Source organism: Hippocampus comes, unplaced genomic scaffold, assembly GCF_001891065.2.
Source record: "Hippocampus comes isolate QL1 unplaced genomic scaffold, H_comes_QL1_v1.1 scaffold155, whole genome shotgun sequence".
Classification (NCBI taxonomy): Eukaryota; Metazoa; Chordata; class Actinopteri; order Syngnathiformes; family Syngnathidae; genus Hippocampus; species Hippocampus comes.
The window spans coordinates 453,129-469,396 of record NW_017804967.1 but is presented as its reverse complement, the minus strand read 5'-3'; the positions used below and the strand labels follow the sequence as shown (position 1 = coordinate 469,396).

At 41.6% G+C, this 16,268-nt stretch overlaps 3 protein-coding genes across 9 annotated transcripts in view; 2 read left to right on the top strand and 1 right to left on the bottom strand.

Moving 5' to 3' along the window:
• Positions 1-80: 80 nt before the first annotated feature.
• LOC109525668 (zinc finger protein OZF-like) lies at positions 81-3,269 on the bottom strand. The gene is made up of 2 exons (XM_019886393.1): positions 3,054-3,269; positions 81-2,488 (listed from the first exon to the last, which is right to left on the bottom strand). Exons 1-2 carry the CDS (start codon positions 3,112-3,114, stop codon positions 1,179-1,181), a joined length of 1,371 nt encoding a protein of 456 aa, XP_019741952.1. The 5' UTR covers positions 3,115-3,269; the 3' UTR covers positions 81-1,178.
• A 458-nt stretch (positions 3,270-3,727) lies between these two features.
• ckap2l (cytoskeleton associated protein 2-like) lies at positions 3,728-10,002 on the top strand. Of its 2 annotated transcripts, XM_019889019.1 has the most exons (10): positions 3,728-3,934; positions 4,505-4,556; positions 4,712-4,760; positions 5,137-6,086; positions 6,606-6,789; positions 7,681-7,839; positions 8,062-8,122; positions 8,271-8,304; positions 8,338-8,436; positions 9,066-10,002. In XM_019889019.1, exons 1-10 carry the CDS (start codon positions 3,895-3,897, stop codon positions 9,349-9,351), a joined length of 1,914 nt encoding a protein of 637 aa, XP_019744578.1. In that variant the 5' UTR covers positions 3,728-3,894; the 3' UTR covers positions 9,352-10,002. The 2 variants fall into 2 exon arrangements, with proteins under 2 accessions (XP_019744578.1, XP_019744574.1); XM_019889015.1 differs by having other exon boundaries at positions 8,271-8,436.
• Positions 10,003-13,592: 3,590 nt separating this feature from the next.
• Positions 13,593-16,268, top strand: part of pdlim5a (PDZ and LIM domain 5a) — a 36,703-nt gene continuing 34,027 nt past the window's right edge. For 3 of the 6 annotated variants that reach the window (XM_019889125.1, XM_019889118.1, XM_019889108.1), the window contains exons 1-2: positions 13,603-13,740; positions 15,325-15,463. In XM_019889125.1, the coding sequence (XP_019744684.1) occupies positions 15,365-15,463 (99 nt within the window). In that variant the 5' untranslated portion in view covers positions 13,603-13,740; positions 15,325-15,364. Of the gene's footprint in view, positions 13,743-13,990; positions 14,013-15,321; positions 15,464-16,268 lie in introns of all 6 variants that reach the window. The other 3 variants (XM_019889091.1, XM_019889101.1, XM_019889083.1) reach the window with 3 other exon arrangements.

Here is a 16,268-nt window from a genome sequence, read left to right as displayed (position 1 = left end):
CTCAAACGTAATTCTAAAAGGGCCAATTATTTTTCTCGGAGTCAGTTTATTGCCGTGAGGACACTTGCGACAATACTGTAATAGTCAAAACAAATTGTAATTGTCATCCAAAACAACAAATATAAAACCTCAAATGATACATTTCCATTCTTGACATACATTGAAATACGTAGTTGTGTAAATGAAAACATGACCCCGTCAAGAACCCAAAACAAATATATCAAGAAGGAGTTAAGAACATTTTTCTTTCATTATAAACACAAAGAACCACAAGAAATAAGGCAGTGTGCAATGGAGTCTCACATTTGGAGTGTGTACCATGCGTGCACCAAGACAGGTTATCTTTCCGCAGCGCCTTTGACACACAGCTTTGAATTTAATCTAAAAATAAATTAAACACAACCACATGTAACAAGAGCAAGTCTGCAGGCCATCATGAAAATCAAAGACGAAATATCAGACAGAGCAAAGCGCTCTAAAGTTAAGGGGTTTTTTTTAGTTTGAACTTCTACTTTTATTCTTTTTTTTTAGTTGGTTTAATAAATGTTTGTCCTGTTCGGCCTGTGACTTAAAGTGTGCTTTGCGTTTGACACCCCTGCACTAGTCTTCAATGAAGACAGGACCAACACTTGAAGCGTTATCGGTTAACATTCTGGGTATTTTTTCCCTTCTCTGCTCATTTTATTATCCATAATGCCTTCTGTTAATAATGCATAATGTCTTCGTTTCAACTACTTTTTGAGAATCTCTACAGAAAAGGCAGTTCTCACCTCAAATGGAAACGCAAATCCGGAGGTCATCTGCATACAAGTAGTATGAGATGGCTTCAAATTTGCTGAGGTTGTCTCTGAGGTGAAGCATGAAGAATGCAAAAAGGATGGGCCCCAAGACTGACCCCTGAGGGACAGACTAACTTACGGGGGCTCGTAACAGAAGGTTGTAACTGGGCTAAAAAGAATGAAAAACAGTGCACCTGAATTGATCATTGTATTTCCATGGGGGGCAATGGGAAAGTAATGATTAGTGGTCGGCTACTGTTGGAAGATCAGTAAGAGAAACTGGCCTTGACACTGATGACGTTGTTCATACAAGAAAATTGAACATTTTTTCGCTCTGTTGCATTTCTGCATGTGTGCAATGAAGCTGGTCCTCTGAACGTCGACCGTGCCATACACGGATCAACTGAATGGTCGCTCTCCTGTGTGCGATCGCATGTGTATTACCATGTTTACCTTTTGAGTGAATCTTTTTCCACACTCAGAGCAACTAAAGGGTTTTTCTCCTGTGTGCGTTCTCAGGTGTTTGACCATAGTTGCTTTGACGGAGAAAGTTTTACCACAGTTTAAACAACGAAAAGGTTTTTCCCCCGTGTGTGTTCTCATGTGTATATCCAGATTGACTTTCCGAGAGAATGCCGTGCCGCAAACTGCGCAACGGAAAGGTTTCTCCCCCGTGTGTGTTTTCATGTGTGACACCATATGATGCCTTTGAGAGAAGGTCTTACCACAAGTTGAGCAACTGAAGGGTTTTTCTCCCGTGTGTGTTCTCAAGTGTGCTACCAGACGATGTCTTTCGGAGAAGGTTTTACCACATGTTGAGCAAAGAAAGGATTTTTCGCCCGTGTGTGTCCTCGTGTGTTTGACTAAGTTGAGCTTAAGAGCGAATCTTTTACCACACAATGAACAACGAAAGGGTTTCTCTCCAGTGTGCGTCCTCATGTGCGATTGCAAAGTTTTCTGCTGAGAGAATGTTTTACCGCAAAATGTGCAACGAAAGGGGGTTTCACCTGTGTGTTTTTTCATGTGGGATGTCATATATTCCTTGAGAGAGAATGCCTTACCACAAGTTGGGCAACTAAAGGGTTTTTCTCCTGTGTGTGTTCTCATGTGTCTTATCATGGGTCTATTATGAGCAAATATTTTACCGCAAATTGAGCAGCTTAAATGTTTTTCATGTGCATAACATCTCCTGCGTTTGTGATAAGTTTTCTTGTTGGGAGCTGTCTCCTTTTCTGCAAATTTTGACTCCTTGTCGTCCCCTTCGCCGTCAGCGTCGCCCCTCAAAGGTTCGTCGATCTCGTCGCTGTCTGACAGTGGAGATAAAAGGTTAGCTGGCGGTGGTCGTCTACAGTGGTCTGCACTTGGACTGCGATGGCGAAGCTGTGACCACTCGGATGGTTCGCCTTCGTCATCGTCACTCTTCACAGAGACAACAATCACTGGCAACTTGCTGACATCCATCAGCTCCTCTCCCTCAACGTGGAAGTACTCTGGATCTTCGTCTTCCTTTTTCATATGGATGGAATATGGATCCTCTTCTTCTTCCTCTTGGTCTTCACTCTTCACAGAGACACCAGTTAGTGGCAACTTCCTGACATCAGCCTCCTCACCTTCTTCTTCCTTAATGTGGGGGGGCTGTTCCAAACGGGAGCTCGCCCACTGAGACTGAGGGGGGAGATCATCCTGACAGCCACTCAGCTGCTGGATGTCTGCGGGACATAAATAACATAAACATATAGTCTAGCTCAAGTGGTGCTTCTCAAACAAATACTGTAACTTGAAGTCATGCTGGCAGACAAGTTGTTTTGTTTCCATTAGCCATGAATAATTAATGGACAGTGAACATGAACTGAAAAGCAGTTTTTTTTAATTAGCAAAATATTATGTTGCGTTGTACTAAATGTAATTGCTGATTAAAAGGTCTTGGGAACAAACACAAAAACAATGTCTCTGCCTTTTTTAGAAGTTTCCAAAAATGGGCAGACGTTTTTGGAGCCACCAAGACAGCTAGTAAGAACAGTTCTACATGGTTGTCGACGATAATATCGCCTACATTAACAATTTAAATAATCGTCTTTTCTTTTGTAATGTAATTCCTCGAGTGATCGTGAATAGCCAACAACTCACCCGTAGCCGCCCACATTTAAATATACTGTAGACCAAATGCTTTTGATGATAGAGACATCATTAAAGCTGACGGAAGATGGGTTTTATTCTGAGGAGCCTAACAGATGAGGTAAATGTGTTAAATTATCGGGGAGCATCTGTGCAGACCTTGGACGTGTCGCACTGTTTTAGCAGCATCCAGTTGACGCCGGTGTCGTTCGTTGTCCATCTGTGCTCGACAAATTTACTTGTCATACGACGCCATCGTCTTAAAAAAACTTTTTTTTTGGCAACAGCAATTGTCCCCCACAACAAATCATCAAACGTTATTTAATGTTTTTCCTACTCGAGTTGACAATGCAAACCTCTTGTTTTCATTTTGTATTTATTACAGGTTGAAATGTAGTATATAAATTGCACTACCGCCACCTCTTGTCCTGGAGTGCGGATTTCACGCCCATCGAGGGTCAATTTCTGAATAAATCTTGGTGACAGGTATCGCCCATATTATTATGTCATGAGCTGCTGTCATGCAGCTGATTGGAATCATTTTTCCGGATTTCGGAACTCGGACTGCTCAGTTCTCAGGGGCTGCTTTTCCTGGTCGGAGGTCGGAAAAGTCCAACTTCCCACCTACCTTAAAGCAACATTTTAATTCGTTATTGTTATATTTTTACACTTTTCATTATAACTGGCGGGAATGAGACTGAATAAGCTCGACATAATGTTATTTTAAATAATAAATGTTTTTTTTTCGTCGTAAAAAGGACATTTGATTGTTTGTGTTTACAATTTTCCGCCGATAAGCAGACGTTGGGCAAATTCAAAATTGTCCAATCAGAGAAGAGCAGGGCGAGGCGACGCGGTCCGTTCAAAAACGTCTAAACGCCTGTGCATCGCGTCGTGAGTTTTGCAGCTAACGGCTCTTACTTTTTAGGTATACGTGCCAGAAAGGCGTTTAATCTTCGATCCAAACCGTGGTTGAAGTACTAATAGTAGTTTAAGAAATATGGACGAAGATGATCCCGCCACCGTCAAGAGCAGAAAAGGTCTGGAAATCATGTTTGGTTCAATGACGTCGTAATTTAGTCTAGCTGCTAATGCTAATTATGACGTCGCAGGAGACGAAGAAACTATTGTCGCTGTTTTCTTTTTTTTTGCTACCGATGTTTTATTCATTTCCAATATTAAATTTATGTCCTCAATTTTACTATCCTTTTGAATGGATATGTACTTTCATGAGAGCCACTGATTCATTTGTCACAGCAGCTAGATTCATAAACATACACCCTGGACTCGTATTCATAAGTGAACGAAACCTCAATAAATCACCAATAATATAAACAAACGGTAAAGTAAGTAAGAACAACACAAGAGCATCGTTTTTGAGGAATTAAAGAGAATTTATTTGAAGCAGATAAGAAACAGAAGATTAAAGTGTTGCACGTTGGTCTCTTGTAAGTAATATATACAATAGCCCAGTTTTGCCTCAGCTCTTTCCACTGGAACAGAGAACTGATTAAAATACCACTTTATTAACATGTTTTAATCTCACCGTTAAACCAGGAAAACCACCTCAAAGTATCTTAGGATGTCATTGACATTTGTTTTTATCACAGAACTACGCAAGGAGAAATTGATGGAATACTTGACGAATAAACACAACACCAAGTAAGATGTGATTTTTTTATGTTTGTGGTAGATTAGCTCAATATGAACTGCTTTCATATGTGGGAAGACAAGTGTGGATACATACTGATGTATCTTTGACTGAGGTCTGCACTCTCGGACTGCTGTTGTTGAATTGAATGCATTTTTCTCCACAGGCAAAATGTCAGTGGGCGTACAGATAAGAAGCTTGAGTCTGCACTACAGGTCTGTGTGAAAGGCGTTTCCCATCAACTTTAGATTTAAGGTCGCAGGCTGAAAGGCAAAGTTATGTTGTTGGTTTAGATACATGTTTGCGATGTACAATATGTTTGATAATACGCCATTTACAGACGTGGCGTCGTTCCGTTGTGAGGCTCCAGTGATTAGTTGTGATTAATTATATTGCACTATTTTTGTTGTTAGTTAATTATGGTATAATTCTTTTCTTTTTATTTGTTCAGAAAATTATTCTAGTCAAGTACAAGATAATACAATCATACAAGTCTTATATTATCCCTTAAGAGCAAAAAAGTGTCATTGTGTTAACACTTTAATCCAGACAGAGAGGCATTCAATTAAAAGAATACTTTGTGTCTTGCAGCTCATCAGGGGCAAAGAAAATAAAGCTCCGGTCACTAGTTTCCGTCATGAAGCCAAAAAAGGCCAACCCTTGGCTCCTCTCGATAACCGAAAGCCCCCCAGAAAGACATTTCTCATTGAGAACAAAGAGAACGTACGGACTGAACGCAGTCTGCCGACACAGTCGATGCTCTGTAAAAAGCCAACGCTCACAGGCACATACACTGTTCCTGCTCTGAAGGCGACCAGTCTTCCCAAAAAAACACCAGTCGTCAGGATGCAGCCCACAGGAAAAGTACCTTCGAACTTTTCAGTGGCAAAAAACTCAAGCGGGACTTTTAGGCCACCCTCAAATGCCACCACTTCTTATCCGGCAAAGACTTATACAGCCCGTTTGAGTCTAAGGCCCATCGTCAATACAAGGACGGGGCTCACCCCTGCCATGATCCAACCGAAGGTCACTAGGCCCCTCCCGGCGGCAAATGCCGGAGTTGTTCCTTCAAGATTTCCCGTCCCTTCCTTCAAAGCTCCGGTGAAGAAAATCCCACTTTACCAGAGACCCACTGTCCCTCGAGAGCTCAAATCCATCCCCCCCAAAAATCCTCTTTGTAAAATCGCACCCAAATCAACCGTGACGGCCTCGTCACACGCGTTACCTTCCACTAGGCTACCCGAGAAAGTGGCCAATCAGCCAGCGAAGCGCACATCTCAACCTAAAGGACGGCAGACGAGACAGAAATCCGTAGTAGACGCACATACGTCGCAAACGACAGCAGTGGCGGCGAGCGGGAAACCCACGGCAGCCAAACCAAGGACGGCCAACATGACAACGAAAGGAACGAGTGCCCCTGCGGTGAAGCAGAGGGCACCGCATACCACTGTCACTGTTGTCACTCAACCCAGATTGGAGGCCAAAGAGACCAAGTCTCAAACTGTGGGGAAGAAGATGGCTGCTGAGCAGGCGGAGAGAATGTAAGTACAGGTGAAGTTGACTGCCAAATTGGCTCGAGACGATTTTAGCATCTGACAGTGTGTTATCTATGTGCAAAAATATTGCCGTATTATGGTCTTAATGCAACGTGCCTCTGAAAAGGAATCTTCTTCCATTCCATTAGGCTTTGTGTATAAACAAAAAAAAGTGCAAATATCAATGGCATCCAATTCCCTGAAAAAATCGTTTAAGCTGAATAAGTATCAAAATCATGAAGTACCATGTGCAGCACCATCTAGGACCATCAACTCCAGGCACATTTTTCCCGTTCGTGACAGTGCACTTGCCTACGCCTGCGATACAGCGGGCAAACACTGTATTATTTTGTGTTGCGCACCACTCACGAAGGACCAAATCACAATTTTCACGACTCACACACTTGATCTCATATGAAAGCTGGGAGAATTGGCACTTGGTGTTTACTGCAGAAAACATGATGCTGACGTTTATACTCAGCAATGTTTTACTGGGAACTGTTATGTGGTATGATGTGTATTTAGGAAAAAACTGCAGGAATGGCGGGAAGCCAAAGGAATTTCCTACAAACGTCCTCCCATGCAGTTGAAGCCTTCGGTTCAACGCACCGTCGCACTGCGACCCTTCCAGAAGGCACAAGACGACGCTGGCTTGTTCATCCGCGACGTGGACAGGTCACTGTCTGACTGCATTAAGCTGCTCACCGAGGTACATGTGGTCATCAGATGTATTGTCTCTTGTTAGGGCTTCTTCATTGTGTTTAATCTTTGGCCAAATAAATAAGCTTGACTTGTTGTCCGTCGTGAGTGGACCCACAAAAGTCTCAAGAGCCCTTCAGTGAAAGCACACAGAAAGTCAAACATTTTGATTTAAAGCAGGCCTTCTCGAGACGCCAAAGATAAACTACTCTTACCAAGAGATTTAGAAAATTCAGCCCTCAAAGACAGTTTCACTCAGCTCCATAAAATTTGTAAGGCGTGTCCATCATGAGTAAGTCCCACAAAAATTTTGAGTACTGTGCCTGATAAGTCAGCTATTTTGGTTCAAAGTGTTCATTTTGGGTTTATTTTGGTCACTTTCCAGCAGGGTTGGAGCTACTGTATATGGTGGCCAATAGTCAATCTCCGGCCACCTCCAAGTCTAGGGGAAGAATTTGTTAACAATAATAATGATAATGGGTTCAGATTAGTCATCGACATTTGTTTATTTTTGAGGAGAACACGTGAAAATTATAGCGGTTTATCAGCGAAGATTGATGACTTGCTGTAAAACACAAACTCGAATAACTTCCCATCCCATAATGTCAGAACTAATACCATAATATCAGAACCAGTTTTATTTTTAGCAAAATGAAATTTGCTATGCATGTGTATCACGAGTAGGCCCATGCCTGAAAATGTACTGGAAGTCATTTTGGTCTGAAGCTGCCATTTGGACCAAACATGACCAGGGTAGCACCCGGTGGGGAGAAAAAAAAAATTATCCCTCGAACGCATCTGCAAGTCTGTCATTTTGTTTCGAAGCAGCCATTTCAGGAAGATTTGAGTGACAGATCTTGATCAGATGTCAATGCCATGCTACTGTCTTGCACCCCAACAGGGTTGTTTAGTGTCGCAGGTGAAGGAGGTCCTCTCCCGGCTGCCGCCAGTGTCCCAGAAGTTTGCCAAATTTTGGATCTGTAAGGCCCGCCTCATGGAGCAAGAGGGTGACCTGGATGTCCTACCCATGTTTGAGGAGGCTGTGCGTGTCGTGTTGGAGGTGAGAGCTACCTTTCAGCTCATTTGAGTGTGTGTGTGTGTGTGTGTGTGTGTGTGTGTGTGTGTGTGTGTGTGTGTGTGTGTGTGTTTTTTGTGCGTGTGTGTGTGTGTGTGTGTGTGTGTGTGTGTGTGTGTGTGTGTGTGTGTGTGTGTGTGTGTGTGTGTGTGTGTGTGTGTGTTTATGTGTACTGTTAAACCCCCCGTCTCCATTCATCTACTGTAGCCTGTCGACGAGCTGCGCACGGTGGTGTTCGACATCCTAAAGAAGAAGGAGGAGACTCAAGGTAGTCGATGTTTAACAGTGCGCTGACAGTAGCTTTCCACGATGCCGTGCTGTTGCGCCGGATGCTGCGGTATTGTACCCCACAATCTCCACTTTGGTGCACTTTGCCCTCATTGTCGTTCTGTCCGCTGTTTATGTTTTTCCCGCAGCCCGCGTGGGAGACCAGACGGAGGTGGACTGCACTCCGAGCAAAGGCGATCAAACTGAGAATTGCAAGGGCGAGGACATAATTGTGACGTCCCCTGTCCGGGTTCTCATCTACGGGGAGCGGGGACCCTCGTCCACTGTCAAATACAAGATCACAGCCACTCCCGGGTGCGTACCGGTTTACTGTAGCTCATCTGCAGAGGGGGATGGATAGTTGGTGAAATTGACCAGAGGTGCTACACCTCTGCAGTAATATTGGTTCCCATGCGATATCGTGGGTCACTTTTTGCAGCTTCACTGCATCAGAAACGCATGGTAGAATCCCGATTGTGCAACATTTTTGAGATCAGCATCAAAAGGTTTCGGAGTACATGAAGCTGTCTGTGATTAAACATTTCTGTTGACCAGCCATAGACCGTGTGGGGTAAGTAGAGCTTCCAATGACCTTCTGGGGTGGGAATGAAAAAAAAAAGAAAAATGGGGCCTGGGAAGCTTAAAAAAAAACAGGCTCAAGTATCAGTTGCGAGGCTCTATACTGCTCCTAAATGGCGGCATTTTGCTCCTAAAATTTTAGACTGCAACAATGTTTTTCATCTAAAGCCCATATCCCACAGAGCAGCGAAGGTTTCCAAGTGTTTGCAAACATAGAGCACATAATTACGTATTTCTGTACAGTATATATAACCACAAGTAATAGTGAAAAGCTCAAACATCAGTGCAAGCAGACATGTTAGCCGAAGCTTCTTCAATCCAATCACAAATTGCGGCGTAACTTGCCCTCTCCTCTTTTCTCGTAGTGCCCCGTCCAGCCAGCACCGGGAGCCGATACGTGTGAACGGCAACGAGGTGCGCTTCTTCACGCCTGTGCGCCGCTCGACGCGCATTGAGAGTGCGTCGCAGAGTTACCCGACCTCCCTGCGGGAGCACGACCAATGCGTGGCGTCCTTCGCAGAGTTATTGGCCACCGAGGAGGAAGAGGAAGCAGAGGTGAGAGGCGACACTATGTACATCTACAGGGAGAACGAGATGCTCAAAGACAAAATGGTTGTCCGGCTGGTGAGTGAGCAGGACGAAGAGTCCTGATTGGCGGGCCGCTACATGAGGTACGCCTGCCCACTGCTTTTCACCGCAGTTCCTTTCACGATGTGCAGTTCCTTGTTTGGATTATTTCGCCCACTTTTTGTCCTTCCGCATTTGTCACCAATTCAAATTTCCAAATATTCACAGGACATTCAGGACATTCGTGGTTATATTTTTCATTGTATTTGAAAAATGCCCAATTTTCACAAAATTCCACATTTTCCGCCCAAAAAAAGGCCCATTCAATTGAGACGTTCAAAAGAAAATGTCCTTCATTTTAAGCCCTTTACTCTGGCTCACTCAGGACACCTTAGGACACTGTTTTTACATTCCAGAATTGTCCACATTTTGTGTTATTTATCATCGTTCCTAAATTAATGCAGACATATTATGTTGACCTGCTCCTTCTATACTTCTCAAATGATTCAAACCATTGTAACTTGTAACTTCCCCTTCAAACTGTTCAGCTCATTCAGGACATCTAAGGAACTACAGTATTCATGTTACTTTAAAAGTTGACAAATCTCGTTGTCTGCTGTTATATAAAGTATATTCCTGTTCACTCTCTTATATAATCAGTTTGGCTTGTTCGTGAATTTGAAGAACTGTGTGTTGTACAGTCATTAAATGTAGCCCACTATGGTGACACTCTGAGCCTGGAACTAATTATTTCTCTGAATGTTTTGTTTAATAATGTACTATCACACTATTTTTTTTTTTTTATTGAGGAGTTGAATGTGACAAAATATTGAAGAGTTGTATTTAAAATCTGAAATTAAAATGTAGAAAAACTAAATATTTCAAGTTATCAAACATGTTTGAAAATAAAATGAAACCAGCTAAATACATTTTGATATGATCCAGCCATCCAATTTCTGATCCGCTCATCCTCACAAGGGTTGCAGGACGTGCCAGAGCCTATCCCAGCTGACTGTGGCGAGTTGGCGGGGTACATCCTGAACAGGTTGCCAGCCAATCGCAGGGCACAAATAGACAAACAACCATTCACACTCAGTCCCAACTGAGGACAATTTAGTTATCCCACTCGGCATGTTTTTGGTATGTGGAAGGAAACTGGAGTACCCGGAGAAAACCCACGCAGTCATGGGGAGAACATGCAACTGAATCACAGACTTATATATAATCATATGTCTCATTTATATATATATATATATATATATATATGTCCGTGGTATCGTGGCGAAAGACTCAAACCGAGTTCATATGGGCATGAATCGGGGTTAGCCACATGTTGCTAGCTTCGGCTACCCTAATCGCAACAAATTCAAAGCAGCAGCACCACTGAATGGAACAAGGGCAACAATGCAAAGTGAATATTTGTTGCCAGATTATTATGTACAATGATATACGGACAACAACTGCGCACTAAAGGTTACTTTATTCATTGTTGATGCACAGCAATACCAAGCTACATTACAACACTGTTGTTACCTTCATAAACAGTTCACCAGAAAAACAACAAATTTCAATATCATATCATAGTTCAACATTGTATGCTCCCTGTGTTCCAAACTTGTCAGCTAATTAACGGCAAACACATTCACAGGTTTTTCATAGCCTTTAGGTGGTCCCGGTCAGGTTTAGGAGGCTTCAGAATCACCGGGACGACCCCTGACTTGACTGTTGTACAGAAAACCATCAGAAGGCATGTCACGTGCCCGCACGTATGAAGTGGGCTCGCTAAATGACGTCGATGACGCCGCCTAATGCGAAATGCCCCACCACTGATGATCGCGAAATGTTTGCTTGCTTGTGGCTGATAATGACATCACGGTTGCTCATAGCTCAGGAAACAACCGTGGTTGGTTATTACCTGAGCCCAGAGCAACCGTGATGTCATTTTCAGTTGACAGCAAGTGTACAACAATACAAAAAATGTTTCAGAACAATCAATTTGTCTACCACCAGAGGGCGCTCACATACCTCTGCTGGCGCACTTTGAAATTCACAACAAAGCAGATGAAGTTGAATTTTAAACACTTAGCTCCCCAAAGTCACATCTTGAGTTGAGTTTCAGTCAGCAAAATGACATTTGGCAACCAGACCTACCATGAATTGACCCTTGAAAAATGTCACAAGTCATGTCTGAAAAGACACAAGGAGCCATTTTGCTTCAAGATGGCCATTTGATGTAAAAAAAACAAACGAAAGCAAACAAGGGCGTTTTGACAAAGCAAGGAATAGAAATGACAGAAAACTGCTGTCAAATATAGGGAGGGGAAACTGAAAAAAACTACAAAGTAAAGCACTCATACCTGCAACATCTACTACAGTAGCTACAGCAAGTAAGAGGTAAATAGACTTTATTTCTTCCCATTTAATTTAATTTTGATTTAATTTGTCGTGAGGGATGGAGCGGTGGGGGGCTCAAGGGAGCAGATGCTTGCATTTTACTCCCCCTTGAGACCTTACTTATGCTGAAGGATTGATACACATTCGAGTGCACGTTGAAGTCGATCAAATGATTTGTTTCTCTCAATAGGACAAACGTGACTCCCATTTACCAGTAAATAGGGAGGGACCAGAAAAAAAACTTCAAAACATTCAAACTTATTAAAGCACACTTAATGTAACCAAAGTGTGTGTGTGTGTGTGTGTGTGCGTGTGTGTGTGTGTGTGTGTGTGTGTGTGTGAGAGAGACCGGGTGGCTGAATAGAAGGCGGCTATCCCCATTTTTATTCACACGGATGATGCATTAAATGTCATTTAAATGGGCAGATGATCAAGCCACAAAGGGGTGGGGCTTGTCTGAAATGTGAAGTAATTGTGTGTGTGTGTGTGTGTGTGTGTGTGTGTGTGTGTGTGTGTGTGTGTGTGTGTGTGTGTGTGTGTTTGTGTGTGTGTGTGTGAGAGGGGGGCTGGTAAGCTTTGGTCATTAAGCTTGCGGATCTGGAGAGGTGAGCATATGGGACTGAAATAGATTGTTGAACAGAACAAAGGGACAGCCAGAGGGTCTGAGGTTTCACGATATGGCACACTCTCTTGTCCAGGGTTTGATATTATTTACCCGTGGCCCATCTTTTCCACCCATCGGCACAGTGAACGCTTAAGACAATATGGATAATCTCTCAAATATAACAACAAAAAAAGTACAATGGGTTTATAGCCTAGAAAGCATATCTCCATGGGGCATTGAATGCATCAACTTTTGTCCCATCTGTCACTGTAAATACAGTGAATGTTATCTTAAATACAGTGAACGTTAGCTATATGATGGTTTATCATTAACACACGACCTGTATTGTGGATTTTTAAGTCATTGTCTTTTCTGGGTTTTCACAGTGTATTAAGCAAGTCTTACTTTAAGATTGTGTGCCTTCAGTGTACATGAGGTTGGTTATAAGAAAAAAAAGACATTGCTTTAATCTCTCTTTTGTTCAATGTGACAGTTTAACAGTAAACTTCAGTTGGACGCGACGAATAAACATCTTGAAGCACTCGTACTCTGCTTCTTATTTGGCGAGTCCTCGTCCTTTTATTTCCTCAAAGTGATGTTGTATGGTGTGTGTCCATGATTCGTTCACAGAGAGAAAGTGAGAACAGGCGCGAACAAAGTGTGTTTTAAAAAGCCGTAATGTCGACATAAAATAATGTTTTTGTTGTTTTTTTTTTTAAATATGGTCTTCTGTATCGCAGATTTTCACATATTGAGGGTCTGGAATTTATGCCCTGGGGATAAACAAGCTTTACTGTATTGGGAGAAAATGAAAATCATCTGATTACGTCGACACCTAATTTCTCAATAAACTGCACTGATAAATTTGTTCTTTCCAAGGGATAAATAATCTATGTCTGTGTGTACTTCTGTATTTTATGTCTTCAATGTTGCTCCACCATTTATCTTCAAATATCCATTGCTTATATAACACAGTAACACTAATGCAATTCATTAGCCCGTCTATGGCGTTTTGTATTGTTTGTCAGCATTACGCTAACAGCCGTCTTGGGACAGATCTTGCAATAACTCAATAAGAAGTAAATGAAGCCAATTATTGGTCGGGAAGATGAAGAGACTGTCTGGAGTGGATGGACTCTTGTCTCTATTGAAAGAGTGTAGCCTCAGTCCACACCAAAAATATCCAGATGAGAGATAAACTGTCCCCTCACTTTCCCACACTCGTCTCCCCGATTTCTCGTCCTCCCCAACCTAACCTCTCATCACCCCCTCTTCCCTCACTCCTCGTCCTCTCTCCCCTCCTCCACCTTTCTCCTCCCCTCCTCATATATAAGAGCATTTGCTCCCCAGTGCCCCCTCACACACACTCAGTGTGTTTGCTGGGAAGGGGATAGTCCAGGGACTCCAGGGGATTATTATACTGTCTTCACCTGCCTGCAAAGGAGCTGTTTCCCTCTCTGGGGATTCTAATAAAGGTAGCGTGGTTTTTAATAATAAAATAAATCATGCTTTTAACCATGTATGAAAAGTGCTTTATAAATAAAGTTTTATTGATTGATGAAAACATTTTAAATTATGCTAGAAAGATAAAAACGTGCATTTCTGAAATGTATTCCAGGTACCGGTCTACAATTAAATTAGATTTATATGTGAATCTTGTGAAATGTGGTGTTCATAGTTTTCGTGTTTTTTTTTTTTTTTTTTTGCAGGGTAGATAATATTATATTTCTTCTCAACAACATATCTGCCTTTTTCTACAAAGAAATGCATTATCCAATCTATGCATCCATTTTCTGATCCGCTTATCCACACAAGGGTCGCGGGGGGTGCTGGAGCCTATCCCAGCTTTCTTCGGGCAGTTGGCGGGGAACACCCTGAACTGGTTGCCAGCCAATCGCAGGGCACACATAGACGAACACCCATTCGCACTCCTAATCACACCTAGGGACAATTTCGAGTGTTCAATCAGCCTGATATGCATGTTTTTGGAATGTGGGAGGAAACCGGAGTACCCAGAGAAAAGCCACGCAGGCATGGGGAGAACATGCAAACTCCACACAGGAAGACCTTTGCGCTCAGAGGCAGATGTGCTAACCAGTCAGCCACCGTGCCGCCCAGAAATGTATTAATAAATAATAAAGGCTCGTTTTAGTGCAAGGAATTATAATTTATTTATTTTTCGTCTTTGTATTTTTATTTCAGCATTTATTTAATTTGTTTTTATTGCATTTGTTATTTTTACATTATTATTTTGACTTAAAATTTTATTTTATTTTACATATCTTATTTTTAGATTTATTTCTTGTTATTTAATACAATGTAATTTAATTTCAACGTTTTTACATACTTAGTTTTTTTCCCTCAGGTTAGTAAGCACTATTCTTGTCATTTTTTACTTTTTGTGTGCATTGTAACGAATTGCGGGTAAAATATTTCTTTTAAAATGATTTCATTCACAATTTAAACAGTTAAAAAAAAATTATACAGATGTGCTAACCAGTCAGCCACCGTGCCGCCCAGAAATGTATTAATAAATAATAAAGGCTCGTTTTAGTGCAAGGAATTATAATTTATTTATTTTTCGTCTTTGTATTTTTATTTCAGCATTTATTTAATTTGTTTTTATTGCATTTGTTATTTTTACATTATTATTTTGACTTAAAATTTTATTTTATTTTACATATCTTATTTTTAGATTTATTTCTTGTTATTTAATACAATGTAATTTAATTTCAACGTTTTTACATACTTAGTTTTTTTCCCTCAGGTTAGTAAGCACTATTCTTGTCATTTTTTACTTTTTGTGTGCATTGTAACGAATTGCGGGTAAAATATTTCTTTTAAAATGATTTCATTCACAATTTAAACAGTTAAAAAAAAATTATATATATATATATATATATATATATATATATATTACGTACCCTCTTATTTGTATCTAAATTTCAGTATCTGGAAAGAAGCAAGTTCATATGTGATTTTCTTTCCCAATTTGTGGAATTAGTCACAGTACACGTCCTGCTCCCCTCTTAACAATATGGAACTCTGCTTTTCTTTAGCATCTCCCTCCAACATAACAACAACCAGCACAAGGAAACCATGAGCACCAACTACAACGTCACTCTCTCTGGCCCGGCCCCCTGGGGCTTTCGGCTACAAGGCGGAAAAGACTTCAACCTGCCTCTCACCATCTCCAGGGTAAGAAGCCCCCAAAAACATTTTTGTGTGGGGGATTACGTGTTTTTGGGAAGAACAACTATATTGCACAGAAACATAATTAAGGGAATATGAAGAAATTCACAGTTTTTATAAAGTGTAATTACTGTACGGTCGTATTTTTGTGCTGGATGGGCCCCCTAAGGAGCGTGGCCTAGTGAGTGACATCAGAAGCTGGTTAATCCATATGTGAGCATATGGACTCTACTGGGACCTTAATCGTTCGAAGATCATTGTGCAGGGTACATGTTTACACTTTGAGAAACAAGTTTCCTGTTTCGGTGCTGCTGTTTTGGTTTACAACACGGTGTGAACAACAGTTTCTAGGAACAGTGGTTATTACAGTTGGTACCTGTTTTCATCCCGATGGGGGATTAAAAATGAAGCGTCCAAAATGTTCCCCAGGCGATGCCGCGGTTCATTGCTTACGCCCACATAATATCCTGTTTTTATCAAGAGACTGTTTTGCGGTTTTTTTTGGACTAGGTTTCACAGTATTCTGTTAACTGTGAGACCCTTGCGTGTGTGAGAGGCGAGTCAGTGTCAAATGCACTTTTCAGCCATTTATTGGGTGCTGCGAACAATAAAACACATAACACACTCATGGAGGAGCTGCTGTCCAGACATTCACACGCAGACTCACAGGTCCCGCCTCTTAAAGACACATGCAGGCAACCAAACACCACGATTATTTTCCGTACAATTTTTGCCCGCTCAAATATGTTTGCAATGTGTTTCAAAAATGTGATGTCATAATTATAAATGTGTGTTAAATGGGGGAAGGGCA

Coding starts and splice junctions, on each gene's coding strand:
- LOC109525668 (XM_019886393.1), bottom strand. CDS start 3,114: ATGGACAACGAACGACACCGGCGTCAACTGGATGCTGCTAAAACAGTG. Junction 2,489..3,053: donor AACAGTGCGACACGTCCAAG/GTCTGCACAGAT, acceptor TATGTCCCGCAG/ACATCCAGCAGCTGAGTGGC.
- ckap2l (XM_019889015.1), top strand. CDS start 3,895: ATGGACGAAGATGATCCCGCCACCGTCAAGAGCAGAAAAG. Junction 6,087..6,605: donor GCTGAGCAGGCGGAGAGAAT/GTAAGTACAGGT, acceptor ATGTGTATTTAG/GAAAAAACTGCAGGAATGGC. Junction 8,437..9,065: donor AAGATCACAGCCACTCCCGG/GTGCGTACCGGT, acceptor CTTTTCTCGTAG/TGCCCCGTCCAGCCAGCACC.